Source organism: Archocentrus centrarchus, chromosome 1 (assembly GCF_007364275.1).
Source record: "Archocentrus centrarchus isolate MPI-CPG fArcCen1 chromosome 1, fArcCen1, whole genome shotgun sequence".
In the NCBI taxonomy this organism is placed as follows: Eukaryota; Metazoa; Chordata; class Actinopteri; order Cichliformes; family Cichlidae; genus Archocentrus; species Archocentrus centrarchus.
This window is the reverse complement of record NC_044346.1, coordinates 8,869,143-8,896,530: the sequence shown is the minus strand read 5'-3', so window position 1 is coordinate 8,896,530 and position 27,388 is coordinate 8,869,143. Positions and strand designations below refer to the sequence as shown.

Sequence of the window (27,388 nt, the reverse complement as noted above, 5' to 3'; positions counted from 1 at the left end):
ACCCGCTCATTAGGAGCGCGCTGGCTGCTGGTTAATTCATCCTGGACTGTCATGGGCTTGTGTACGACCCCCGCGTAACACATAAATCACACGCAGAACCAACCGGTCGACCGGCGAGCTTCATGCCCCTAACGCTGCTGATTTATCAACCAAATTACTGCGAGTCCTGCTCGGCCTCAACACTTTGCCGAGGAAATCACCGACTAACCCCTGAGCGAACCGATTTATTGAAAAGCTGTCCCCCTCCACTTTCATCTCCCCGCCCTGCCCCGCTTTCTGTGTCACTCCACTCATCTCTCACTGACTTAATTAAAATCTATCCCGTTGGCTCGCTGGCATTTATTACAACCACTGGGCTAATGAAACAAAGAATACGACAAAACCAAAGCTGCTTTGTGCCCATAAACGTTCATTACATTGCGACAAACACCACTCCTCCCTCTGCTCACTGGCACCTAAACACGGTGGCCTTATTGGGATGTATGCGTCTCAGGCAGCATCCAGAAGCTCCAAAGAGATCTTTGGAGAAGCTGTGAAGTGAAAATCAGCCCTTATAGTTGTTGATGCTGGCTTTGAATCTTCATTGTTAGCTGTAAATCTGCAAAATCATCATTTCACCTCTTTGACTTAAATCTTAAAAAGTATATATTTAGGCATTTATGGGCTAATCCTTCTCGCATCCTGAAAGTGTTTCTTATTATTTTCTATTAAAATAATAATAATAATCTTAAAGACAGTAGGCCACGTTTTATATGTAACGTGGATTATAAATGAATACAATTTAGAGACCCAGTTAAAGAAGTGGACCATCTGAGCCACACTGTAGTGGCAGAAGGCCTACTTATTTGAGGTAAAGCCTGCTGTGAAACTGTTAGAACACTTCATACAACTGAAGCAGGAAGTGTTTCTTTTTAGGGTTTGGAGGGGTGAAAGGAAAACTGAGCAGTCACAATTATAGAAAAAAATATAAAAGTTCATATTTAACCAAAGAAGCACAGTGTCATATTTTGCCATTCAAGTCTTTCAATATGTTTTAAACTGTTTTTTATGGAATTATAAATCATAGTCGTGTTATATTAAAATGATAATTAAAAAAAAAACACTGTTTAATGCGTTTTCTGTTCAGCCCACATAATGATTACAACTAGAACTATTGCTGAATGATTTAAGTCCTGAGCTCAGGCAGAGGGGCTGTTAAAGTATTCAGCTAACAAAATTTTAAAAAATGTAAAAGTGTCTAAAAAAAAAAGAGATTAACTAGTTTTGATATAACTAAGATTCATTTTAATATGCAGGACAGATAATTGATTTGAGAAAAGATTTGCGAATATAATTATCTAAAAAGTAAGACTGAGTGATACAAAATGATAATCTGTGATTAGGGGAATGTTAACCTTTTAAATTTTATTTACTTTTACTTAATCTGTCACGTGGGTCAGCTCATATCTGAGAAGGAGATGCTGATCTTAAGCTTGGAAACAGAAGTTAAATGTTGAAATCTCTAACTTTGGTGCGTTTTCCATCACATCTCACTTTCTTTATTTGCTGACTGAGCATTTTCATATAATAAACTTTCAGTTATAAAGTGTCTAACACGAGGATGACTGTTGGAAAACTGTAAACCACCACCTAATGAATGCAGACATGTCAACAAAGCAGACTAGACTAATCTTTGAGCATATGGAGCAGACTTTTAGGCCTATGAGTTTTTACACCATACACCTTTCATACTGAACACCAGAAACTTAGAAATGACTTGTGTTAGACTGGATTCAAGCCTATAGAACATAATACCAGACCAGGTTCTAGTGGGAGGTCACAGATGTCGACTGTAGGCCCATTTAAACCGGATCAAAGATGTCCAAACCTAATGACAAAAGCTGCTAATTTAGTCCGTGGCGGAGCATGGGGAGGTGACGGAGAGACAGAGAGGGGATAGGTGGTGGTGGTGGTGGTGGGGTGTAATAGGTTCTTGAAATTACGCCCATAATTAATTGCGCAAATTTGTTTTTATTAAATAAAAATAACACGAATTGAAGAACTCAATTAGGAATAATTAATCCTGCTCATAAATTGCACTATAAAAAACGTGGATTGGAAACCTCTCCTTCTTCTCTCACAGTATTTCTCTGATTCTTTCTAACCTCAGGGTTTTTCTTCACTGGTGGAGGTTATGCAGCCATCGGACTCTCCTCTTTCCTCTCCTCTCCTCTTTTTTTTTTCTTGCCTCCTCTTGAGAATTGGAAATGGGGGATGGAGACGGGGAATGTGCAAGGTGCTAAATTAGCTGGCTGATCCGCGCTCATTGCCGCATACACATCCCCCTATTACTGCGCCCCAGCGCCGCTTAATATTCCGGGCATGGCGGGCGCGTCTAGATAGCAGATTTATCAAATGGGAAAATGAATGTATGATGATCAGTTAAATTGAAAATCAGCGCCGGGGTGACAGGCCGCGCTGACACCTCGGTAATTAGAAAGAAAAATGATGGCGTCCGAATGCATAATAGAGCAAAAACAATTTACGCTATCCCCCCACGCCGTAATGATCGCGCGTTCAAATTGAAAATTTCTCCCGGTTGAAATTGAATTCATAAAGTGTGATGCATGAGCGGCACGGACACAGCGGGAGGGCCTGCCCGGTCCAGGCTCGGCTTGATCGATTGGTCGTTTGTGTTGGTGCCACCAAAACATCTCCCTCTCTCTCTCTATCTCTCGTTTACTCTTTTTCTCTCACCCAGTATTTCAGCCCCTTAGATAGATAGATAAGATAGATAGATAGATAGATAGATAAGATAGATAGATAGATAGATAGATAGATAGATAGATAGATAGATAGATAGATAGATAGATAGATAGATAGATAGATAGATAGATAGATAGATAGATAGATAGATAGATAGATAGATAGATAGATAGATAGATGGGCCTTCACAAACTTTTGACAAAAAGTGCTGCAGAAAACTCTGGAAAATCACTTCAAAAGCAATGAATATACGAAAACTGAATGAAAGTCCACTTCTTGAGCTGATTTCCGCTTTGATTTGTTACATTTTTACGTCTCAAATAAGGGTTAATATTATTACTTCCAAAATTAATGAAAGTCAGGTACTTCAAGCCACTTTGGTGGTTTCCTTTGGATCTCAAAGCTGCTCGTGAGGAATCAGATGTGGTGCTTTCAGTTATTATGGACGCCTGTTTTCTGCCCATAGGTTTAATCTATTTTTCAGTTTGTTCCTTTAATTATTTGGAGGGGAAGGGGGGTGGGGGTGGGGGGTCAAATTTTATAGTCTACCAAAGACTCATTTATGGTTTGTTATGTCTCGCAGCACACTTTACAGACACACACACACACACACACACACACACACACACACACACACACACACACACACACACACACACACACACACACACACACACACACACACACAAGGCCTTGCTGAAGGGAGATCAGACCTATATTTTCTAATTAATCGCTCTCTCGAAACTAACCGATTATAATAAAGCGTTTCACCCGCCAAAAAAAGAGAATAAAAGTAGGAATTTCACACAGCGCACGCGGAATGAACAATTTAATGTGATTGTTTCGGTCGAAGGGGACGTTTCCCGAGGCCTTATGGGAAAATAATGTCCTTATGAATTAAATAATAGGGTTATTACTTTCATTGATTTTAGCTGTCTGGGAATTTAGTGTTCAGCTTCGGTCTTAACCCATCCTCCTGCTGTTTTTCACTCTCGCTCCCTCCTCGTCCTCTTGTCTAATTATTTTCCTGTAAGCCCCCCGCTTCCTGCCGCGCAAATAGCAGAGTCACTGAGCGAAAATTATGTAAATATTATTAAAGGGACTCAGGCACGGAAATTCATTTTAGGTCGTCGTAGCAAAGTAAAGCTCTGTCCCTCGGATCCCCCTCAATTTATTTGCAAATAAAGGCGAGGTGACCGGGAGGGATCAGGGATATTTAGCCGGGCTGTCAACACGGCTCCTCTGTGCACTGGCTCGCTAGAATTGATGGTTTTAATAATTGGGATTTCAGTTTCCAGGGAATTGGTGGCGTTTGCACTTCATAAGCTAAACACACTCTTTTCTAAACGGGCGCGCGCTCAGTGAGTGCGAGGGGGCGCACACCTGCATATTTGGGAGAGCGCAGTCTGCTAAATATCTTTAATGCGCCCATTCTTCACTTCCCTCTACTTTTTCTTTTAGCTCAGACAACAATTGGTCAAAAAAAAATTATTAATGCAAGCCCGGCACATCACTCGCCTCCTCTCTCCCTCTCCCTCTGCCTCTCCTATATCTTTATCTGTCTCCCCTCGAGGGAGTCGCAGTCCTATTAGAACAAATGACGAGGGGCCCAGGCGCTTTTGTAAAAAGGAGCAGGCAGGCGGGCGCGCGCCTGTCCTATTATGTGCGACACATGATCAATAGGGCGATAACGCTGCAACATCAATATAAGCGACAGAACAATGAGGGATATCATCGAACATCTATCTTAATATAGCCGACTACAAGGGCCGTCTGACAACCGCGGCAGCTCATGAAAATTCCGCCCCACGAATCTACCACCATCTCATCCTCCTCCTCCTCCTCCTCCTCCTCGCGCTCAATAGACTATGCGCTCTCACGCACACGGGCGCAAGCCTGCACGCACGCACACAACGGCGGTGCAGCTGGCGCGGCTATTATTTTCCCATTTCAATTTGACACCCCTGCCTTTCATGCTAATTCTATTATTGTAGGAAGTTTATGTGATTCCATATCACTAGAAATCGGTAATGTCTAATAACCCTTTGGGCTGAAAGGAGGAGGAAAAAAAAACTGCCTCGAGACCCGCGGCAGCCAGTGGGAAAATAATTACTTTCATATCAAAACTCAGCAGGAGGCGCAGGGTCCTATAGCCCGCGGCCACTAACCTCATTCCAGCTCGGCCTTTCAAATGAATAAATTTGTTAAAGCAATAAATACAAACAGCCAGACGGACTTGAGCCCCAGCTCCGGCTCACTACACAGAGGGAAAAAGGGGGGATTTATCTGCTGTAACACGACAGAAACTCCAACCGCCATGATCTGAGGTTCTGCCACACAGCAGCCCCCCCACCACAATTTTCACCTCCTTTCTCCCCCTCCTCCCTTTCCAATATGGCCCTGGAAAGACAGTGATTCAATTTAAACAATAACTTTATTTATCAAAATGTTTACATATAAATATCATTTTCTCGTTTTTACAATATCTGAGGATTTTTGTTGTGTGTAAGATGTTTATTGTAGCCTAGTTTTTGTTACAAGTTGTTCACCAAAAAAAAAAAAAAAAAGAAAGAAAAGAAAAGAAAAAGAAGGAAGGAAGGAAAGAACCTGCTTCTAAAGGTGTTGAGGCCTAAAGCCCAAATATGAGGACAGCCACAGCTTTTAGGGGCCATCTGGATTGATCACACCTTATGATTAAAAAATAGATGAGGATTAAGTCTCCTGATTCCTGATATGTTTTAGAGTGTCTCGGCAGAGCTTTGGGAATGTTTGAATAGTCTGAGCGGTGTTCCTGGTCCTTTGTTTATGTTTGCTCCTTGAAAGTGTTAGTCCATATCGACATCCTCTCCATCTGTTCCGGGTGTTTCTTGACAGTCTGTGTTTGCCTTGAGACACTCAGAGAGGTCTGGAGATGCCTGCTCCTCTCTTGCACCCTTCTCTTTTGCACACAGCTCAGCAGATTGGCAGCCATTGGTCACCGCCTCCATTTGAACTTTCGGACTCCTCTCCTCGCTGCTGTCACTGGACTGTGTGGAGCTCAGCCTGGCTCGAGCCGTCTGAGCCACACTGTTTGGTGGAGGGGAAACGGTGAATCTTCCATTGCTGCAGTCACCACCACACTCCTCCATGTCGGCTCCATCCGCTCTGTTGCTAATGTGATTGTGGTGATGCTGCATGTCATGCTGTATATGATCCGAGTTCAGAGGCTTGGTGACACTGCCAAAGCTACAGAGGTCAGAGGGAGCGGGGCTTCCTTCACTTGGCACACACCTCTGTCCCAGGCTGAGCCTGTTAATGTTGTCCTGACATGGTGTGGCCTTCAGGGCTGTTTGGGGCACTAGAAAACCCAAAGGCTGATGGGCAATGGGGTAAAGCAAGAAGTGACCTTTTCCCACTAGTGTCCTCTGATTGGGCAGTGAGGGGAAGTCCAGCTGAGCTTTCCGTCGAGGCATGGTGTCAGAGAGGAGGCTCTCCACACTGAAAGGATTTCTTTTCTGCAGGGCAGAGGACCTCGGGCCTCCAGGACTGGAGCTGTGCGTGCTGCCTGGTGAAACCTGCTCCGATTCTGCTGTGGTTCTTTGGTTTTGGTGGTTTTGTAGTTGGCTGAAGTCGTGTCGCGTTTGGTCACAGCTGGATTCAGTTTGGTGTCCTCCTGTACCTTTCGTTGCTGGCAGTTCAATGCGAATAGTCCCGGAAAGGTTAGAAGGTTGCTGCTCACTGTCAGTGAACTGGGAGACCCCGCTGTCACTCTCCGAACCCCCAGGTGTGTGGAAGCTGTCACCTGCAAGGAGTTTATTTTGGGACTTGAGCAGCTTCCTCTCCTGTTTCCTTTTCTTCTTGTCTTCCCGCTCACGCTCCCTTCGTGCTATCTCCTCTGGGTCCATGGGCTCACCGCTGCACGTGGTCGGGTGGGAGTTGTGAGCAGGCCGCCCCGGTCCTTTCTTCGTGTTCTCCTTTTTTCTCCATTTAGCACGGCGGTTTTGGAACCAAACCTATGCACATGCACACAGACAAATACACACATGAAAATACGTGCACAGGTGGAACACTGGCATGTGAGGTGAATTTTGCTGGAGAATGGTCTTTTTTTTCACATCATATATGTCAAAGTGCATCTTTAAGGACATAAATCATTTTTATTCTTCCTATTGCTTTGGTGACTTTTGATTGCAGATTTTTAAAATATAGTTTATCAATTATTTAAGTTTTTAGATGGAGCTGCCAAAGATGCCAAAAGGACTTACTGCTTTTGTTTTAGAATGTGTTTTTACCTGACGGTGGAGCACAAATGCTAATTCAAGACTTCAACTTTGCTCGTGATGAGCATTTTTCACAATTTGCTGAAATATTACAGTTCTATAATAAAACAAATATAATGATTGCATTTGTTAAATGACTGTGCAAATAATTGCTGTAAATCCAGTTGGGCCTTGTGTTGTAGCAATTTTGTAAAACAGAGCGTTTCTTCATAGTGGAATTGCAGAATATCTAAATTTAACATGAACACCTCAAAGATCTAATGCATCAAAAAAAATCTTCTGAAATCAGAAACATTTACTCTGTAACAGGTATCAGAGAAAAAGATGAATAAACTCTGCAGTAATTTTTAATGATTAGTTCATGTCATATTTTCATTTTTTCTTATTCCTGCCATGAAAACCAGTATATGAATTCACTGAGTGGGTTGTGCATTAGACAAAGGGTTTACATTTACAGTATCATATAGTGTGTGTCTGACAACCTTAGGCATCATCTGCCATGACAAACAGATAAAGCAGCGTCAGACCAGGTGGACAAAACCTGACTGCCTAAAATCCACCCAAATTCCACAAAGCCTTGAAACAAGTGAAATCATTGTTCTCGTTCTGCCTGTTTCTTTGTTTACTGCATCTTTAAATATCTACTGAGCGCACTAGGTTAATAGGTCACAGCGGTGGACCTGCAGACGCACAGATGTGCAAGTGTTAATTACGAACGAGTGTGCGTAATGGGCACCGATTACATTTAACTGTACACTAGCTAAATCAGCCATATCCCGTCCGCTTACATGGGTCGTAGGGCTGTGGCACTTGTGCGGCAATCCCTGGCTCTCCTCCCTCCGCACCGAGCCAAGAAAGAGAGCCTCCCCCGCCCAGGAGCTCTCCACGCCCGGCCTCTGGGCGCGCTCGTGCCCGCGTGTTCGGCACTGATAACGTTTGGAGTAGCATGCAGAAGTAAAGGACCCGGGAATATTGCATAACAAGGAGGGGCGACCAGCAGCACGCGCGACAAAGGCGCTTCTTATGAATTGTTAATGTTGGTTATATCTTCCCCCCGCAAACCTGGCGATAAAGGAGCGTTAAGAAGCTTGAGGGAACAATAATCTGCGGTTTAGGAGCGAAATCCCCAAACAGCATAAACGGAGAGCTGTGTTTCTGTCCCGCTTTGACTCATCCAGCCATCTGAACGCTACATGGAAGATACATGAACAGCCTCTCCGGTGAATTACAAAGAATATTATTTAAAAAAAAAAACAGCGCTACACAGCGTTAATTATAAGCAACAAAGTGGATCACATATAATTATAATTATAAGACTAAATATATTATTATTATTATTGTTCAGCAAAATTACACGAACTCATGGTACAGATTACCTCCAACAAATTATTTATTTTTTAACCTATAAAATATTTTTTCTTTATATGAATGTTGTTAAATAAGCGTTTATTATTATTATTCATAGTTATTTTATTTAGTGAGCTATTAAATATATTACTATTATTGTTATTATTGCTATCATTATATGATATACTGTTAAATTAATCTTTTTAACATTTTACCAGTATACACCAATACTATATAATGCAGCTTAAAATGCATGATAATAATAATAATAATAATAACCTAAAAGTTTTAATAAAAAGACAATAACTTAATTTTATCAGCATATAGTTAACCTAAAATCCAATGACATGTTTACAAATTGAAACAAAATAAGGCTCGTGAAAGAACTAAACATAATAACAATAATATAATATAATGTAATAATAATAATAATAATAATAATAAGATAACAACAATAATAACTTGGATGTTAAAAAATAAAGGTGAAGGAAGAATTCTATTAACTATATCCCCCTTTGGTTTGCTCAGTAAATATCCATGTTTTTATTAACCCATAAATCAATAGGTTGCCTACATGCATAATTCAAAAGAGACTCTTTATTGACGCTACCTGACTACCTGAATATTGGCTAGGCTAAGTCTCCACGGACCATCACAAAACTCTATATTTGCAGCAAAAATTCAGTGCAATAAAATAAATCTGGGGTGTGGTGGGGCTTACATCTGTCTTGATTGGTGTGTGTGTGTGTGTGTGTGTGTGTTTGTGTGTGTGTGTGTGTGTGTGTGTGTGGCGGTGGGGTGGGGGTTGGGGGTTGGGGGATAAAATAATGCTCCTTACTGTGTCCAAATATTGTGTCTAATTTGTTGTGTGTCTTTACCTGAACCCGTGACTCCACGAGGTCAAGCCTGAGCGCGAGCGCCTCCCGCATGAACACGTCCGGGTAGTGACTCTCGTTGAAAGCCTTCTCGAGCTCCTCCAGCTGCCACCCGGTGAAATTCGTCCTCGTGCGCCTCCGTTTACAACCGGGACTGTCCTTATCCGGGTCCCCGGAATCTGAAGACGTGTAAGTATGTGTGTGCGCGCGCGCGCGTGTGTGTGTGTGTGTGTGTTGGTGTAGAAGTGTGTTTGTGTGTGTGTGTATGAGTGAGAGAGAGAGAGACGTTCACGTTACACACATTCATGACACAGTTGGCTTTTACATTTAAACCAGTTGGTTTGTAATAAAACAGCTGTTACTTTTCTTTTTGCTTTTAAAGTTAAAATCGGGCCTCTGGGGTTGTATTTGACATAAGACATCATTTTCTAATGATTCTAACATTTAGCTGCCTACAAGGACAAGTTTTATTGTAACCTCTTGTGTGGCCTTTACAGTAAAATTACGCAAAGTGCACTAACATTTTTTCTCTTTGTTAACCAACCTAGGTTCAAAACTTTTAAACGTGTTTTTTTTTTGTAGGCTAACTTTCCTTTAAACCCCCCCTCAAAAAAAAAAAAAAAATCATAAAAGGGGCTCATTTCCACTAGAAATGGCCCAATGTGCCCCCAATAAACCAAACATACAAAACTTTGATTTATCTCAGCTCCTATTACAGCACACACTGTTTTCATTCACCTCTGCGCGTCTCATACGGCAGCAGACCAAAAAAAGAGCCCAACCTACCTGAGAGTTTGAACTGCTGACTGTCGGAGGAGAGCAGCGGGTTGGAGCTGACCACCGAGGCCGAGCAGGAGCCGTTAAGTAATCCGTCTATAGAGAAGGGCACGGCGGCCGCGGACTGCAGCTGGTGTCCGCTCGCCAGCTCGTAGACGTGCTGGTGATGGTGGTGGTGGTGGTGATGGGGGCCGAGCGCGTACGGGAAACCCACCAGCCCGCCCAAGGAGCCTCCGAACTGGGCGTGAGGATGCTCGAGTACACGGCTGTCCATGCTCGCCCGGGCTGCGGCGGGGCCGAAGTGAAGATGCAGAGGGAGGCAGTGTGGCTGAACATGCAGTCAAAACAGAAAAAAGTCGGGGAGAGGAGGAAGAAGCGGCGAAGAGGAACGGGAGGAGGAGGTACGAAGGCGGAGGGGGGGAGACGAGGGAACCCAGGCAGGCAGACAGCCGTCTCCCACGGCCGCGGTGCGGTCTGTAGTGAAACGGCGGAGACCGGGGATGGGGGAGGTATTTCACGTTTACGGTCCAGCCGATATGTCAACCCTGCTCCCTCTCTCCGCGAGCCAGCTCATTAGGACTCCTCCATCTGCTCGCGGGACCAATAAGAAACGTTAATCGCTCTGTGACGTCAGAGACGCGGTTAATGGAGTAGGCTAAAGGAAGCAAAGCAAAAGGGGAAAAGAGAGAGAGAGAGAGAGAGGGGGCTTTTTTTCCCCTTTTCAGATCGATCGCTAATTACACCTGGCATGGTCCTTTAATTCAGTCCTGTCAAAACAATGAGGACGAGGCTAAGCCGCAGTGTGGAAACAGCTAAGCAATTGAAAGGCCAACTCCATTAAATTCTCTGGAATAAACCTCGCATTTTTTTTCTAGGAGAAAACATTTTTATTTCAACTTTAAAGCAATGGCTATGTTCCCTCTTTCCCATCACTCTCTCTGTGCCTCCTTCGCTTGCGCGGTCGTGCATGCGTGCGCGCTCCCGCATTGTGTGTAAGTGTTGTACGGGGCATTCAGGGCCAGATTGATCCAATAACAGCGCCTTTAACCCCCCCTCCTCAAGCTTTTTCCTGAGCTGTCACATTGCATTTTAAACTACAAGCCTCTCTCCATCTCAACACCCCCCCCCCCCCCCCCCCCCCCACACACACACACACACACATCACCCAACCCTCCATGACCACCGTGTTAGTCGACTATTCATTATTTCGATTTTTCACCTCACAGCTTACACACGTGTTTAGCTGTAAAGTGGATTGTAGCCTACACGATGTGATGTTTCCAAGAATCCAATACAGTAAGTAGTCTCCATTCAGCCTTAACTGAGCGTGTTACTGCAGGATAAAATGCTTTCTGAGTTTGGCCATGAAGCTCTGGGAGCTTTTCTGGAGTTTTTTTTTTTTTTTCAAATCATATCACATGAGCTTCACCAGGTGATAGGTGTTTGTCCAGCTGTGAGCATTAGCCTACAGATGCTGACATTAGGTAATCATAATCCATGTTGTCTTAAAAGCTAAATTTTAAAGTTCACTTGTCATCCTTGAAATGAGAGCAGTAACTGAACCGTATCACCTCATGATCGAAGTCTTCTGGAGCTTCTCTCCATATCATGTGGCAAGTGAGTAAACTCCAACTGTTGGTGAACAGAAGAATTAAAGATCTCTGTAACGTAAGTTGAAGTTACGCTGCAGATTTTTTAAGTTACTCTATCATACACTGTAATAAAGTTTAGAGTGTTAATATATGGACACATTCGACAGATGCCTCTGGAACAGTCACAGGAAACCCCAAGGCTGCAAATAATCAGTGTTTGCTTTCCATCAAGTAAAAGCACAAAGATGACTGTTTCACTCCATCTGCATCTGCTGTCATTTTTTCCATCACTGACAAATATCTTGACTTATTCCACATTTGCATGCTGATGTGAACACCACCTGTAAAAACAGATTCACTCTGTACTTAGCACAAATGCCTAGTTTTGAACATCAAACAACCTAAAGTTGCACTTAACTTCAGGTCAGTTACACTGCAAGTTAAGATTTCATTCAGTATTTGACACTACAGCGCAATGATGAGTCATCGTGTGTAGCTTATGCATCAAAACAAACAAACTGACACTAACAAAAACAAAGTGCCATCTGTAATAATCTGATGTTCAGATCACGGCCGTCACAGACGTTTTTTTCACAGTAGTGGGCGAGTAGACAGACATTTTTGAACTCTCAGGAAGAGGAAAAAAATCATAATTTTTAAAATATTTACTTAGAAATATTAAATTCAGGTAGGAAATGCAAATGGCTGCTGCTCTTTAATTTAGTATGTGCACTCAAGAAAGATGTTGCTGAAAAGAACATTTATTGTATTGTAAACGATTTCGTATCAAAGAAGCATGACATTTCTGTTCATTTGTTTGAGGCTGCAGTAAATGCTCTGTCAGGCATTTACTGCAGCCTCCTTCAGTTGCTGCTTGTTTGTGGGTTTCTCTGCCTTCAGTTGTGTATTTAAAAATTGAAAAGTGTGATATGCTGGATTGTGGCTAACTTGGCCATTGAAGAATATCCCATTCTTTTACCTTGAGAAACTCTTGGGCTGCTTTTGCAGAGCGCTTTGGATCATTATCTGTTTTCACTGTGAAGTGCAGTCCGATCAGTTTTGCAGCATTTGGCTGAATGTGAGCACAGAGTACAGCCCTGCACACTGCACTATTCATCCTGCTGCTTCTATCAGCAATCATGTCATCAATAAACACTAGTGAGCTGCTTACACCGGCAGACGTACATGAGCATGACATTGCCTCCACCATGTTTGACAGATTATGTGTCCCATCTGGCCTTCTTGTTCTTTTGTGTAATGTGTGGTTTGTACCTTGTTGTAAACTCTCTGCATTTCCATTTATTAAGGCAACCCTTTATTATAAAACTTACTCCTAACCAACTTCTTGACTTGGTTAGAAGAAGCTGTTTTTCTTAACCATTCTGTGATCATGCATTTTAGTTGCTTTCTGTGCTCTTCCTGGGCTTTGGGTGTTGCATTCATTCTTTTTAAGAATGCACCAGATTGTTGATTTGGCCGCTCCTAAAGTTTTTGCTGTCTCTCTGACAGGCTTATTTTGTTTTTTCAGCTTCATAACTTGAAATCTGGCATGATGAATTCTGAGGTAATTTTGCAAGAATCCAGTGTCCTGATGAGGTACAAGGCTTTGCTGAAATGTATGAAGTATGAACACAATTTGAGAACAGAATCTACGCAGAACTGTGGTTCTGTGAAGTCATCAGTGCTAACTTACCCAAACGTTTAGCACAGAAAACCATGCTCCATCATCTTCATCTTCATGTGGTGTGAGAGTAGCAGAAAGTAAAGTTTAGGATATGGGGGATATCATTCATTTTGCCCAACTTTGATAATAAGCTACAGTATGTATATGACAGAATAATAAGTGACTGATAGGGACAAAAGTAAGTGGATGTTCAAAGTTACTAGAAATTGACCTGTGGGATGACATGAAATCCACCCACTAATTTCCAAGATGTTTCAATCAAAACCCCCAGTGTGTTTTTCATAATCGCTCAAAGCAGAAAAAAATATCAGCTGCTTTTTAAATTCAATAGAATTCATTCTTTGGAGATGAATTTATCTACAGCAATTCACCTTACAGATGTTATTTTAGTCTGGAGCAAAGTAGCAGATGATTCAGCAAAAAGACCATGCTGCCTAGCTAAAATCCAAACTGGAAAAAATTCCCAGTGCCCTTAAATGAACAAAGTGAGACTCAGGTGATCCACGTCCAGCTTGTGTTTTTTTTTCTTCTTTCATTTATTTACTGAAAGCAGTAGAGGTGGCCTTTTCCAATGACCAACAAAGCCATTTTTAATAAAACTGTCTCTGGTGTCTGAGGTTAAAAAAAGACAGAGAAAGACAAGATGACTGCAATTAAAATTTCAAGTTATCCCATCAAGTTAAGGGTCTAGCCAAATGCGGGGGAAATGGTGCTCAAATTGATGTGTGCGTTGGAAAATGGAAAATGAAAGGTGCTGAAATTTACAATCATGGCACAGGCCAGGAGCAACTGGGGTGTCCAGGTGGACATCTTTGAGGAGGCGATGGAAGGAGAGGGAGAGGGAGAGAGATTATACATATAAATTGTAAACGGTGTCGCAGGGGCCAAATCTCGCCCAAGGCGGTGACTGCTTCATTTTGTGTTAAATTTCTTGACAGAAAGCCACCCGCGTGCTGGTGAATACTGAATGGTAATCAGAGCTGGTTGAATAAGTGGCTCCCCCTCCCTCTTCCATTACTGTGAATTAATTCGACTTTATTTATCCAATTTCTGGAGCTGACAGAATGTTAATTTGAGTTGAGATTTCTCTCTGCTGTTCTGCCTGTGACCCGTAGCCCTGGGATTGGCGTGTTGTAATAACCTGAATCTTTCACCAGAAGCTCCGATAATTGTTACCTTATTAGCATGTAAATTGTTTAATTAATATTATTATGAAGAACCATATAATCCCTCCGTTACTTGACCCCGAGTCCACACACGAGCAGGCTTTCTGCATTTCAATGTCTAGGTTTTAAATGGACTCTTTAATGTTGGCTGGTCGTCGGGCTCTTATAAACCCCTCTTTCCTCAATCTTAGTGCAACTTTGAACAGCTTGAGAGGCCCTTTTCATGTCCCCCCTTCTCTATCTCTCGCTTTTGCTCTATTTCCTTTTCATTTCTGTGCTGTTCTTTCTGATATGTATTTATTTTCCTGCTGCCATTTTTGAACATCAAAATCCAATGCCTTCTTGTCATTTGCTTATAAAAGCTTCTTTCTTTTTTTTGAAGCCCCCACCCCCCCGTTCTTTCCCAGTGGCTGTGCGAGCCAAACACATGCAGTGCTCGATGAAAAGCAGCCCTTGACATGAGGCCCTCAGAGACCGCAGCATTTAAATTCCCTTTTCTTCCCTCCTCCTCCTCCTTTTTTTTTTTTTTTTTTTTGCTGGGCACGAGTGACATTGTCAGATGCTAGCTTTAATTAACTTGATAATAAGATGGGCAACTCACATGCAGGCCAGGGTTCGGCTTGCCTTGCCTCAAGCCCTCCTCCCCTCTCTCGTCTCTCTTTGCAAGCCACGGCACTAAATCCACACTCGCGGGAGGGAAAAAAAAATAAAAACAACACAAAGCTGTTGTCATCTAAGAACTAAGGTAGCCTATGAAAAAAGCAACTGAAATAATTCTAATTTGATCAAAATACGCTTTAGCCTTGTGTGTATTAGAAGTGACCCCCCCCCCCACCCCCCCCAAATAAAAAGGGAAAAAAAGGGAATAAACTATTTTGTGAGCTGATGTCTTGGTGAAATCAGATGTTGTCTGGATCCAATATAATTAAAGGAATGACCACATCACTGCTGTCCAAACATCATAACATGCAACATCAAGCTGAGTGTATTTATGATATCATTTGTGCCGTATTGCACAAGATATCTGCAGCATCAACCTAAGACAGAAATATATTTGTCCTAAAATCCTCAAACAAATGACGTAATCCGGATCAGACACCATTACTCAAACCTCTGACATCTACGGTCTCCTGTGCTTTTTGCTTTTTGAACTCTGTGGCGTCATCTTGCTAAGCACTGAAGAGCTCTCTGAAACCTGCAGAAGGATGCTGTGGATACCCATGGGCCTAACAAAAGATAGCTAAATTATTTGAAACGAATACTTCCATTTTTTTAAGGAGGTTTCTCCAAAGTGTTGTGATTCACACATTTGCTTAACAAGCAAAAGATCCCTGGTTTGATCCCACAAGGATCTATTGGGGGCTGCATCAGGAAGGGTATGAATTCAAATATGGAGAACTAGCTGCTGTAGTGACCCTTCATGACAAAGGGAGCAGCCGACAGCAGCTTCATTTTAAGGAAAAACCATCTTCAAGGAGAAATTCTGACCACATTATTGGAATAATGTGTACTGGACACAATAATCTAAATGAAACTATTTGGTGACAGTATTGGCATGTTTGGTGTAGACCAAAGACTTTTCAGGAGAAGTGTGAAGCACAGTGGAAATGCTGAAGTTTGGTGTTGTGTCCCTGTAGCGGGGACTGGGGAACTTGCAGTAATATTTCAAGAAAGCCAACAATTTATTTATTTACAATACTGTATGAAGAATAAATTGTATCATCTAGAATCTTGTTTTTTGGCAAATACTGAAGCACACTCATGTTTTTATTTATAGTCAGTGTTCCTCCTGGGGTAAAATGTGCAATACCAAAGCATGGGCCGATTACTTCAGTGAAATGTAGCTTTTTGTCTCCAAACATCACCTTGAAACTGATTGGCACATTAGCCCTTCGAAAACATAAAATCCATAAATATATTAAACATTTTGCATCATTCTGGGAAAAAAAAAGTGATCTTGGATCCTGCTTGAGTCAAAAATGGCCTCAGTTAACGGGTGTTACTGTGGGAAAAGCTGCAACTTTTCCAAACTTTGCTTTAAAATATCATGATGTTTATATGAGTGAGGTTTGGAAAGTAAACAGATATTTTTCTTTTTTCTGTATGTTCCTGGGTAAAGAGGAACATTTTAAGGACAGCAAACATTGCTGCTTTGATTCCATCTCTAAAGGAGGAAGTCTTTGTCTATATGTGTGCATATGTGATCTCATCTACTGCACGTTTGGCTGGTGTGTTACTCTGAACCCAAGGATACACAAATGACTGAAGGTGATTTTATGCTGCTTTCACAGTAGCATGTTTTCAAAGACATCCTTGATGGACCATCCTCATCAGTGTGTTCACAGCAGGTTTCTTTGAGTGACAAGTTAGAGCATGTGGATTTATGTAGTCCAGGCTCAATAACAATATTCAGTAAAAAAAAAACTTCCTGTATATTAGCCAATGGCCAGTCTAGTGTATAGAGTCACTGTGACAAGACAGTACAAAATCTTTCAATTATAAGGTTTTAAATATCAGGACATAATAAAAAAAAAATCACCTGGTCCTTAGCAGGTCTTAAAATTAAGTAAATACAACCTCAGATGAAAAATAGTACATCAAATATTACACCGTGTCATTGTTTATTTAACAAAAATTGAGCTAAAATGCAGAACCAGTGTGTGCGAAAAACTAAGTGCGCCTCTACTGCGTCCATAAGAACTGAGAGGGTAAGTTACAACCAGGTGCTGCTCATCAGATGGGCTTGATTAAGTGGTCATTGGGAATTGTGAGCACCTCTATAAAAGCAGAAGTTTTAGCAGTTCTGGAGTATTCAGTAATTCAGCAATGACCTCAAGGAAACTATTTTTCTTGCCCATGAGTCTGGGAAGGACTATATATCTCTTTCCAAACAATTTGAAGTCCATCATTGTACAATGAGAAAGATTATTGGAAAATATTCATGATGGTTGCCACTCTTCTCAGGCATAGATGCCCCAGCAAATTCACCCCAAGGTCAGACCATGTAATGCTCAAAGAAACTGCAACGAGCCCAAGAACTACATCTCAGACTGTCCAGGCCTCAGTTAGCATGTTAAATGTTCAAGTTCATGACAGTATAATTAAAAAAAGACTGAACAAGTACGGCTTGTTTGGAAGGGTTGAAGGAGAAAGCCTCTTCTCTTTAAAAAGCACAGATTAGCCTTAGAAAATTGCATCTGAACAAACCACAAGATGAGACCAATGTAGACATAAGTGACCATTTTCTGCCACATTTGGAGAAAATCAAACAAAGCATATCAGCAAAAACTCCTCATACCAACTGTCGAATATGGTGGATGAGGGGGTGATGATTTGGGCTTATTTTGCAGCCACATAGCCTCAGTATGAACAAGTGTTCCCAAACCTCAATGAACTGAAGCAATGCTGCAAAGAAGAGGTCCAAAATTCCTCCACAGTGATCTAAGAGACTGATAAAGTCATACAGGAAAAGATTACTTCTAGTTATTGCTGCTAAAGGTGATGAATCATGGGGTGTTCTTAGATTGTTAGTTTTTGTTTCTGTAAATGGGTTTCTTCATTGTGCCAATAATTAACAGCCAGCCTTAAATGTACCAGCTCTATATGATGTTTGAAGTTGAATATTGAATATTGAGAAGGGGCACTTTCTGACTGCTTCTTCCAGCAACAGCTTGCTTGGAGACAGAAAGACTATCATTGAGGGCCTCTGGAGATTCCTATTTTGATGCATGGAGGTGTCTGAGAGAAAGTAGACTGAGAAAACCAAATAATTTTTCTAATCTATGAATTTTAGCCCACAGTCTGTGGTCCTTTTTGTGTATATCACAGAAAATAAGGAAAAACAAAAATATATCATCATTGCAGTGAGCAATGCATGCAAGAAACTCCTCCAAACCACTGCAATTTAGCATAAAGGTGTGTGTGAGTGGTCATAATACCAGTGAGCAGTCCCATAAAAAGGATAGGCCTGGAAATATTAAAAGAAGAAAAATCAAATAAATTCTAACCTGAACCAAAAAGACTAATAAACCTTGTCTAAATGTAACTTTGGTTAAATATGATTTAAATAGAACAACCAAAATTGATTTATGTTAAGGACTTGTTTTCTTAGTGGGTCGTCACAAGCAGCTTGCCTGTATTGCTCATATAGTTTGACAGTTATGTTGGACTCCTCATCCTAAAGAGATATGGAGTGGAAAGCTTCTGGAATGGCAGAATTAATGGGCAATGAAGCAAAAAAACTAAAACTCATCTGTCCCTCAAGACTTAAGGTTGACCTCAAACTCCTTCAGTATAGCTCCATGGGTGCACATTATATTTCCCATACAATTTGTATGTCTGAATAAGCATTATAAGTAATAACTGGTATATGATGGACAGTAGGTGAAGTGCTAAGTTATCAACAAACTCTGGTTGGCATGCTGAATCTATCAAATGCAAAGACAGACACAATTTCCTTCGCCAAAACTGGGGCATGAAATTCTCGGAGGGACTGTGCCCCGCGGCAAAAGGCACCAAAACAGGCCGAGCAAAGGCCTAACCACCAGCTACAGCTGCCTTTAAGCCTTAACAAAATCCAAATTGGTGAGATTTATTTAAAAAAATCACCACCTCTACGGTAAATAGCAGCTATAGAGGCAAAAACTCTATAACACCATCATTCTGTATTAAGATGAGCTCTTAGCATGTTATAAACATCTATCCAAGCTGTTTCCAGTGCCATAAAGTACAGTCATGGTCAAAGTTTTGACAGTGCAGTGCAACTCTTTACATAAATTTGATTTATTTGCTAATAAAAGTCTTTGAAACTTATGAACTGCTCATGATTGTTCAGCACTTTATCGTGAAAATATGTTAAAAAAAATCTAAAAGCTGAAGCAGCAAAGTATATGAAACTCAAAATTTATGCCACTGGCCAAATTTTTGGCCATAACTGTATACAGTTACAGTGGGGGATTGTCATATTAAACATGGCCAAAGTTTCAAATAATAAAGTTAGAGTATGTATGAATAATCCCTGACAATTTCTTCTACACTGTAAAAATTCAGTAACTTTACAGACTTTTTCCTATGAATTTTACTTTAATCTTCCTGTTATTTTAAAGTACATAAAATATCATTAATATTACAAAAAACATACAGTGAATTAACATGGCTAATGTAAAATAATGTGGGAAAACATGAACCGTGAATAAACAGGATTTTAAATTTACAGAAAAAAAATTTTTCCACACAAAACAACTAAAAATACAATCACAAGTTTAACATAATTTCTCAAATATGTCATATTTATTTTAAAGACAAAACTGTTAAATTCTCGTTTATTGCTTTAAACATATATCTAAAGTCTGATACATTGAGTGTAAAATTACACAAAAATGTCCATAATTTTGCAAGGATTTGTTCATTAACAGATAAGTTGTGTAATTAAGAAAGTTTTCACTACAAAATGGTGGGAAATACCAGGTGCTGATTTTATTTAATTTAATTTTTTTGGGGGGAGGGGGGGGTCACCTTTGAATCAGAAGCTTTGTTTTTTTACTAAAAAAAATTGACATTTTATTATGTTATGTTTCTGGCGCACCAGATGCCAGAATATTTTATAAATTTTTTTTTTACAGATTTTTTTTAACAGTGTACTCTTGGCTCTTTAGTAATCTCAGACCCACAGTCCTGCCTGTGAGCACATAAAGCCCCACCCAGCTGTTGTCCAAACCTTTTGTTTGTGAGGGCTGACCAGTCAGAAGAAAGTTGGCTCAGAGGGAGGTTTCAGACACTGGATGAACTGTGTGGCTACAGCAAGGCTCAGTATAAGATATATATAGATTACACTGAGCTGCGAATCCTGAAAAGCTAGCCTAGTGGAGAACAAGAGCTGGAAACGATCACAACAGATCTTCCTTAACATCTTATATCTTTCCCAAGATTATATGACCTGTGTCAAAATTCAAACACAGGTGCCATATCCATATCCATGCCACAGAGACATGGAAAGAAGTTCCTACCCCCCCGCCCCCCATACCCCAAAACATGTTTTTTTGTTTTTGTTGTTTGTTTTTTGTTTTGTTTGTAGTCATTGATATATGAAAAGATGACCCTGAGACCATGCAAGTTGCTAGACACAAGAACGCGAATCTCTTCTGAGCCATAAAACCATCAATATTCCTCTTGAGAAAAGGAATCAAGCCATATTAATTTTTTTAATTAGCAAAGTAAAGGTGAAGCAGTGGAGAGTTAATTACTCAATTACTGCATTCAAGTTAATTTTTAACTATCTGAAATGAAGTCAGTCATTATTTAGTGATTGGTTGATAATTAAGAGTCTAATCTAAATTAATGGTTGGGAGATTTTTTTTCTTTTTTTTTTTATCCCACAGTGCGCTTGGTGCAGCATTAAACCAGGAACGTAGATGCCATTCCAATTAGAAGTGAAAGGATTTAATGTATTGATGTTTTGTTTTTTTTTTCCTCCCGCAAATCTTTTCCCTGACACATAATGAAAGCTTTGATAATTTGGAAAAGGAAAGACCCCATTTCCAGGCGAGTGCGTTTCAGTTCCTTCTCTCCATGCAATTAGGAAACTTTTTCTCCATCTAATTATGAACATAATTGTGCCTGTGACAGAATATTGGGAGGAAATGCAAATTGTGGTTAAAGTTATTTTCTTTAATTCACCTCTGGTTTGATAGATTAAACGTGATGCCTTTAAGATCTGCCTGTGTATTTAAAATTGAGTGGATTAAATGCCAAGCTTCCTCTGGAGCAACAATTCCATTTCAATTAAAACTGACTTATCACCTTTTCCTAAAACGTGCTTAATATGCCAAAAATTTTCCATGCTTGAAAGAGTCCAAAATACCATTTTAATTGTTATCAGTGAGTCGCATCTCCCCCTCTCTCCCTCTTTTCTCTTTCTTCTGCCCACCCTCTTTTTTCCTTGGCTGTCTTGGCACAAGCCGCACGGAAATAGACCTAATTAACCCCCCTACCCCGCAGGGAAATCCGCTATGCAAATTAACATTTTCAAAATATAGTAATTTGAGAAATAGTGGCGCCAATTTTTCATGCACGGGCTCGAAATATTTGCATATACATTTAGCAGCCCAATCAATAGGGCTACTTCTCATCTCATGCACGTGCATGGAGGGGAGGGGAGAGGAGGGGTGTTAAAACAAATGCTGGGATCTGATGGGCATGAAGGGGAAGAATGGTTGGCCCTATTCGGCCACTGGCTAACTACTGGAGCCCAACAAAACCATCTGCTGGCAGTGAAACGGTGGAGGGGAGGAGAAAGTCACCCCCCCCCCCAAAGAACCCAGCTTAAAGCCACTCTGTAAACAAGGAAATATGTTTTAATTAGGAAGCAAGTTCACGCGCATCTCATTTAAATCACTTTAATGAATAGCTCTGTCAGAGTGGCCCCCGCGCACCAACAGAAAATGACTGATGCTGTTTGAAACAAAGGCCTCTTCTTTGGCTCACTCGGTTCATGTTTTGTTTTCTCAACTCACTGAGCTCCTCATTGTCTGTTAACCCTTACAACTTCAATTTAAAGCATGACCAACTGCAGGTTCAGATGTCGGGGCCACACTTATTTATTTTGGGGGGCATGATGTCAGCGTTTCACTTCACAGTAATTGTGTTTGAAAGAAAAAAAACAATATTTACAGAAAATCATAACACAAAAGTGCAATAATGCTGTCAGTCAGATTCACTTTGATTTCTCGAATCCATGAAACACCAAACAAAAGTGCATGGAAGTGGCACGAGAGTCTTTAACCAATACTGTACAAAAAACACAATTACACTGAAGCTATATGTGCATTATTAGCATGATATCAATGATTCATTTTTATGTGTCACTGTTGTTGTGAATACAAAGCTGCTTTGAGGACACCTCGATTCGCTCCAAGGTAATCGATCAATGATAATGTATTGCTGAGCGATGTGTGAAAATATGTGCTTTATTTTAATACATTAACCCCTTTGTTTTTTTTGACCATCCATCTTTGCACAGCTGTAGGCTTCGCATCAGTCTGTCTATGGCTTTAACAGTCTATTATCATCAGTTAATCCTTATCAACTGCTCCTGTCTGTAAAACAGGCATAATTACCTGAATTATTGAGTCAGTTGTGACTGTCAGTCACATAAAGATTCATGTGGGATTTGAGGTGTTTTAAAAGGCTATTTGGTTGATACATCCACTGACCCCAGCTCATTGGTTTGCAAGTATTGCAAATTTTAAGTTCAGCCTTTTAAAATTAATTCATGTTTTATTTCAGATTTGTTGACAAATCACCTCAATGTAGCATTCAAGCACTGATAGCATACAGCTTTTCTTACGGTGACCTCAACACAGGTACGTTCTGAGCGTTTACATGAACTTTGTGAAGCTCAGCAGTATTTAAAAATGCGGAGCGCTCGAATTTGACTGCAGACTCTTGAGATGTAAGATGCTCGGGTAAGTCAAAACTCGGAAGGCTAAGCGACGGGTTCCTACAGCTTCATGTACAATAGGAGGCGAGAGGTTATTACATAATGTCCTAAAGAGGGACTGGAAGCATCTGCACTACTAACTACATACACAGTCATGGTAAAAAGAAAGAAAGTCCTCTATCAATTCTATGCTCGTATGTATCAGGACAAAAAACAAAACAAAACATATATTTAGTCCTTACCAGGTATTAAAATGACATAAATACAACCTTAGATGGAAAAACCACACATGACATATTACACTGTCATTATTTATTTAACAAAACCTCAACGCAGAAGCTAAGTACACCCCATGATTCAGTAATGTGTAGAAACACCGTCAGCAGTGATAACTTGAAGTAAACCTTGTTTTCTATATGAATTTATCAGGCTCTCACATCATTGTGGGTGAATTTTGGCCCACACTTCTTTACAATGTTGCTTCAGTTCATTGAGGTTTGTGGACATTCATTTGTGCACTGCTCTCTGAAGGTCCCATCACAGCATTTCAGTCAGGTTGAGGTCTGGACTTTGACCGATTCTTTTCTTTTTCAGCCATTCTGTTGTAGATTTGCTGCTGTGCTTGGATTTGCGCAACCTAATTGAGGCAAAGTTTTAGCTGCCAGATTTTCTCATATTTGACTCTAAAATACTTTGATATACAGAGGAGTCGACTGAAAGGTGTTGAGGTCCCGTGACTGCAAAACAAGCCCAAATCATCATGACAGCTGTTATGAGCTGATTATGCTGACATGCTACGTTTGGTTTGGTGGTCCAAACAAGTCATACTTGTTAAGTCTTTTTTGTGCTGTCATGAACTTTAAGATTTAACTGAGGCCTGTAGAGTCTGAGATGCAGCTCTTGGGCTCTTTGCAATTTCTCTGAAAATTGGACGATCTGACCACAGGGTGAATTTGCTGGGATGTCCATTCACCATCTGACCTAAATGTCTGTGAACGTGAATAATCTTTCTCACTGTTGAATGATGGACTTAAAACAGTTTGTAAATGACTTTTTCCAAATTTATGGGCAGCAACAATTGCTTCTTTGAGATCACTGTTGATGTTTTTCCTCCTTGGTAGTGTTACCACCAACAAACTGCAAAAACTTCTGTTTTCATAGAGGTGCTCACACGTAATCAAGTGCATTTGATTAGCAGCACCAGGCTTCAACTTACACTCTCAATTCCCACTGAAGCAGTAAAGATGCACTTAGTTTTTTCACACACTAGTTCTGCATTTTGGCTTAATTTTTGTCAAAAACATAAGGACTTAGTGCATTATGTCATGTTTTGTAGTTCATCTGAGCTTGATGGAATATTTTTATTTTCTCCTGATATATAAAACCTTATAACTGACAGAGGGTGTACTTTCTTTTTACCATGACTGTACACACACACACACACACACACACACACACACACACACACACACACACACACACACACACACACACACACACACACACACATACACTTTCTCCTAAAATTAAAGTTGATCTGTCTTCATTAGAAGTCACTGATTTTCTTGCAGCATTTTTTTTTTCTGTCAGATGTGACAGTGAGCCTTCAATGGCACTCATCCAAAATCACAGTACAGTTTAAGCAATTAATGCTCAGAGGTATCAGTCAGTGAGAGCAAATAATTTCACATAAACTGCCAGTGCACCAAGCACAGCCTGATGATACCCTCCGGAGTATCCCATCCTAACATATGCTTAATTGTTTACCACTGCTTGTTACATAAATAGAGATGCTGCAGGGGAGGAGGGGAGAGGGTGGGGTTGGGGGGTAGGGTTTAGAGTCAGTACACTATGAGACGGAGCTGGAGAATTAATAACAATTTGTGGCAAATAATTACTTATCAATTAAAGCTGTTATCCTGCCTAATTAGGCAACGTTCATTAAATTCAGCCAATTTAAACCTTAATCAAAGTTAGCAGGGCCTGACAGCTCAGAGAGGCTCGGTGAAGGAGCGCCCTCCAGTGGAGGAAATGTATAAAAATAAGTGGCATCTTTATTATTTTGTATAAAGACTCTATTTTAAGTTATGATGTTAGGATAAATACTTGCATTATTTATTGGCATGGCAATAATAAGCCAAAAGTTCCAGCATGAAACAATTCAGTGAAGAGTATAAAGAGTAAAATGTACTCAAGGTTGCAAAATGAAAGTTAGTCATTATATCTTTTTGTACATTTTAATATGTGTACCACACGTGTTGTGTAAAACCTCCAAAATCAGTTCATATCTACCTGTAAAATGAATGCACTGGTATAAGAAGCATAAAATGTGCCCTTTTAAATCAAAAATGCAACCAGATTAAAATCCTCACTCTGGGGGGGCTTGTTGCTGGGCCCCTTTTAACTAAGTACAAAAATGCCCTTACCTGCAGTACCCGAGTAAATGTAATTAGTTTCTCAGTTATAATTACAATTAGAAAAAAAAACAAAAAAAAACAATTACTCAGTGCACCAGAGGCTTTTAGTGGGACTCTAAACCAACTAAATCTAACTTTGAACACTAATGCGTTCAAACCCTAAAAAAGAAGGCTAATTAATTACTTACACCAATGATGATTAGTATTTATTATCATAATTATTAGTGGTATCAGTACTTGAAGCTAAGAGATAAAATTACTCTGATCAGTTACTAAAGCGTAATAAAAAAGTATTTTTGCATGTTACTTTCTTTATGCGTTATTGTATTATCATTTACTTCGCTGTATTCACCACTTTATGGATCCAATCACATCTTTTGAATGAAACATCTCCAAACTACTGCTGCGACGTTAACAGCGTGTTGAAAAACTGAAATAAGGTGCAGAGTCTAAAGTTACAGAGCATGTTTGCGCACGAGTTAAGTACACTACCACAAAAGTTCATGTCAGAACAAATGTACTTGATTATTTATCGCATTTCAGATTAGAGGCGTCTTCGCCCTGCGGCCTGTCTAATTGTAAAGCCTTCGCTTCCTATGTGGTCATTTGACAACAAAGCACGCGCTTCTCGGGGCGCCTTGCCACGAGGAACGAGTTAATTAATATTGGCTCTTGTTTGGTCTGGTTAATGAATGAGTAAATTATGCACCTCTGGGACACCGCCTCCCCAATCGGTTTAAATTATCCCCCTACCCCCTACCCCCCTTCTCCCAACATTGTCCTCCAATTTCCCCACTCTGATCCTGCACTGATGGGGTCCCTGTCACTAACCACACATACACACACACACACGGAAACCAAGGCTGTACCCCTGCCGTCTCCGTCTGTCTTTCTTTGTCCTGCTCCGGTGTTTTTAGTTCATTGTCTTCTGCACATTTATTGACGCATTTCTTTCTCTTCCTGTTTTTTTTTTTTCTTTTTTAAACACTTATGCTGAATTAAAAAAAAAAAAAAAAAGGAAACGAAACCCCGCATCGTCAGCTCAGGATAGCAAATAACTTCCATCCCATTAATTCGGTTTAGAGGGAAGGCTAGTCAAACAAAGCTTGGCCGCAATCTGATACACACACGCGCGCGCGCGCGCGCACACACACAGACTCTCCTGTTGGTGAGAAGGGGAAGAAAGATCCACATTATTTGCATTAAAAGCCTCGCACCGTGAAATTCATTTATAATTACAAAGTGGGGTGCTCTGTGTGTGTGTGTGTGTGTGTGTGTGTGTGTGTGTGTGTGTGTGTGTGTGTGTGTGTGTGTGTGTGTGTGTGTGTGTTATGCAGATCAGACACGTGTGTGGAAGGACTATCGCACTTGCATTGGTTATTTTGTGATATGCTAACGCCGAATGTATGGTGACAGATTGCAATTATCTCGTTATTGTAATTGTCAGAGTCGATTCACTGCAGGCCGTGTGCAGGCTGCATGAAGAATTCCGGGAGTTACACGCAAATGCACAAATGTAGCTGCTTTTTTTTTCATCGTTTAAATGCTTTATCCAACGCACTGCAGTCAGGGCTTCACCTTAAACACGTGATCATATCTGCAAATTACATATTAAGGTTTGTGATCTTTTATGAACTGAACATGCTGTTTTGGCAAAAACGAAGGATGAAAGGAAGATTCTGCCGATTTCATATCATCAAAGCGTGTTTCATCCTGCTGAATAAACTGTTTAATAAAGCTGCTGAATGTGAGTTAAAGTGTCACCAGGCCTGAATCTTTATTTCAGTGTCGAACAAAGTATTAGGACTTTTTTCGATGTGGGCACGAGCCTCCCGAAGCAGGCCGTTTCAGTGTTGTCTGTCATGCTCATCCTTGTAGAACTCCAGCGCCCTCATGCAGTGAAAAAGGTGCAGTGCAGGTCCTTTTTGTCAGCTAGTTTGTCTCTGTACAGCTGGCAGTGCTGTATGCGCCTTCTGTCATCAAAGAGTCCCAATTAAGAACCAGAAGGAAAAGATTTTAGGCCCAAACACCAAAGCAGTCACTTCACTGGTCATCAAATTAATGGTGCATCAGCTGGCTCACCTCCATA

General features: G+C 40.7%; 1 protein-coding gene across 1 annotated transcript; it reads right to left on the bottom strand.

Annotated features, from left to right (window-relative positions):
* Positions 1–5,256: 5,256 nt before the first annotated feature.
* On the bottom strand, positions 5,257–10,531 carry LOC115787176 (homeobox protein unc-4 homolog). Its single transcript, XM_030739758.1, has 3 exons — positions 10,013–10,531; positions 9,230–9,405; positions 5,257–6,737 (listed from the first exon to the last, which is right to left on the bottom strand). The coding sequence occupies exons 1-3, from the start codon at positions 10,275–10,277 to the stop codon at positions 5,571–5,573; spliced, it is 1,608 nt and encodes a 535-aa protein (XP_030595618.1). The 5' UTR covers positions 10,278–10,531; the 3' UTR covers positions 5,257–5,570.
* Positions 10,532–27,388: the final 16,857 nt, after the last annotated feature.

Excerpts from the sequence above, each read along its gene's own strand:
- LOC115787176 (XM_030739758.1), bottom strand. The coding sequence starts at position 10,277 with ATGGACAGCCGTGTACTCGAGCATCCTCACGCCCAGTTCGGAGGCTCC. Across the intron at positions 9,406-10,012 it reads TCAGCAGTTCAAACTCTCAG|ATTCCGGGGACCCGGATAAG; the intron begins GTAGGTTGGGCT and ends ACACGTCTTCAG. Across the intron at positions 6,738-9,229 it reads TCGTGGAGTCACGGGTTCAG|GTTTGGTTCCAAAACCGCCG; the intron begins GTAAAGACACAC and ends GCATGTGCATAG.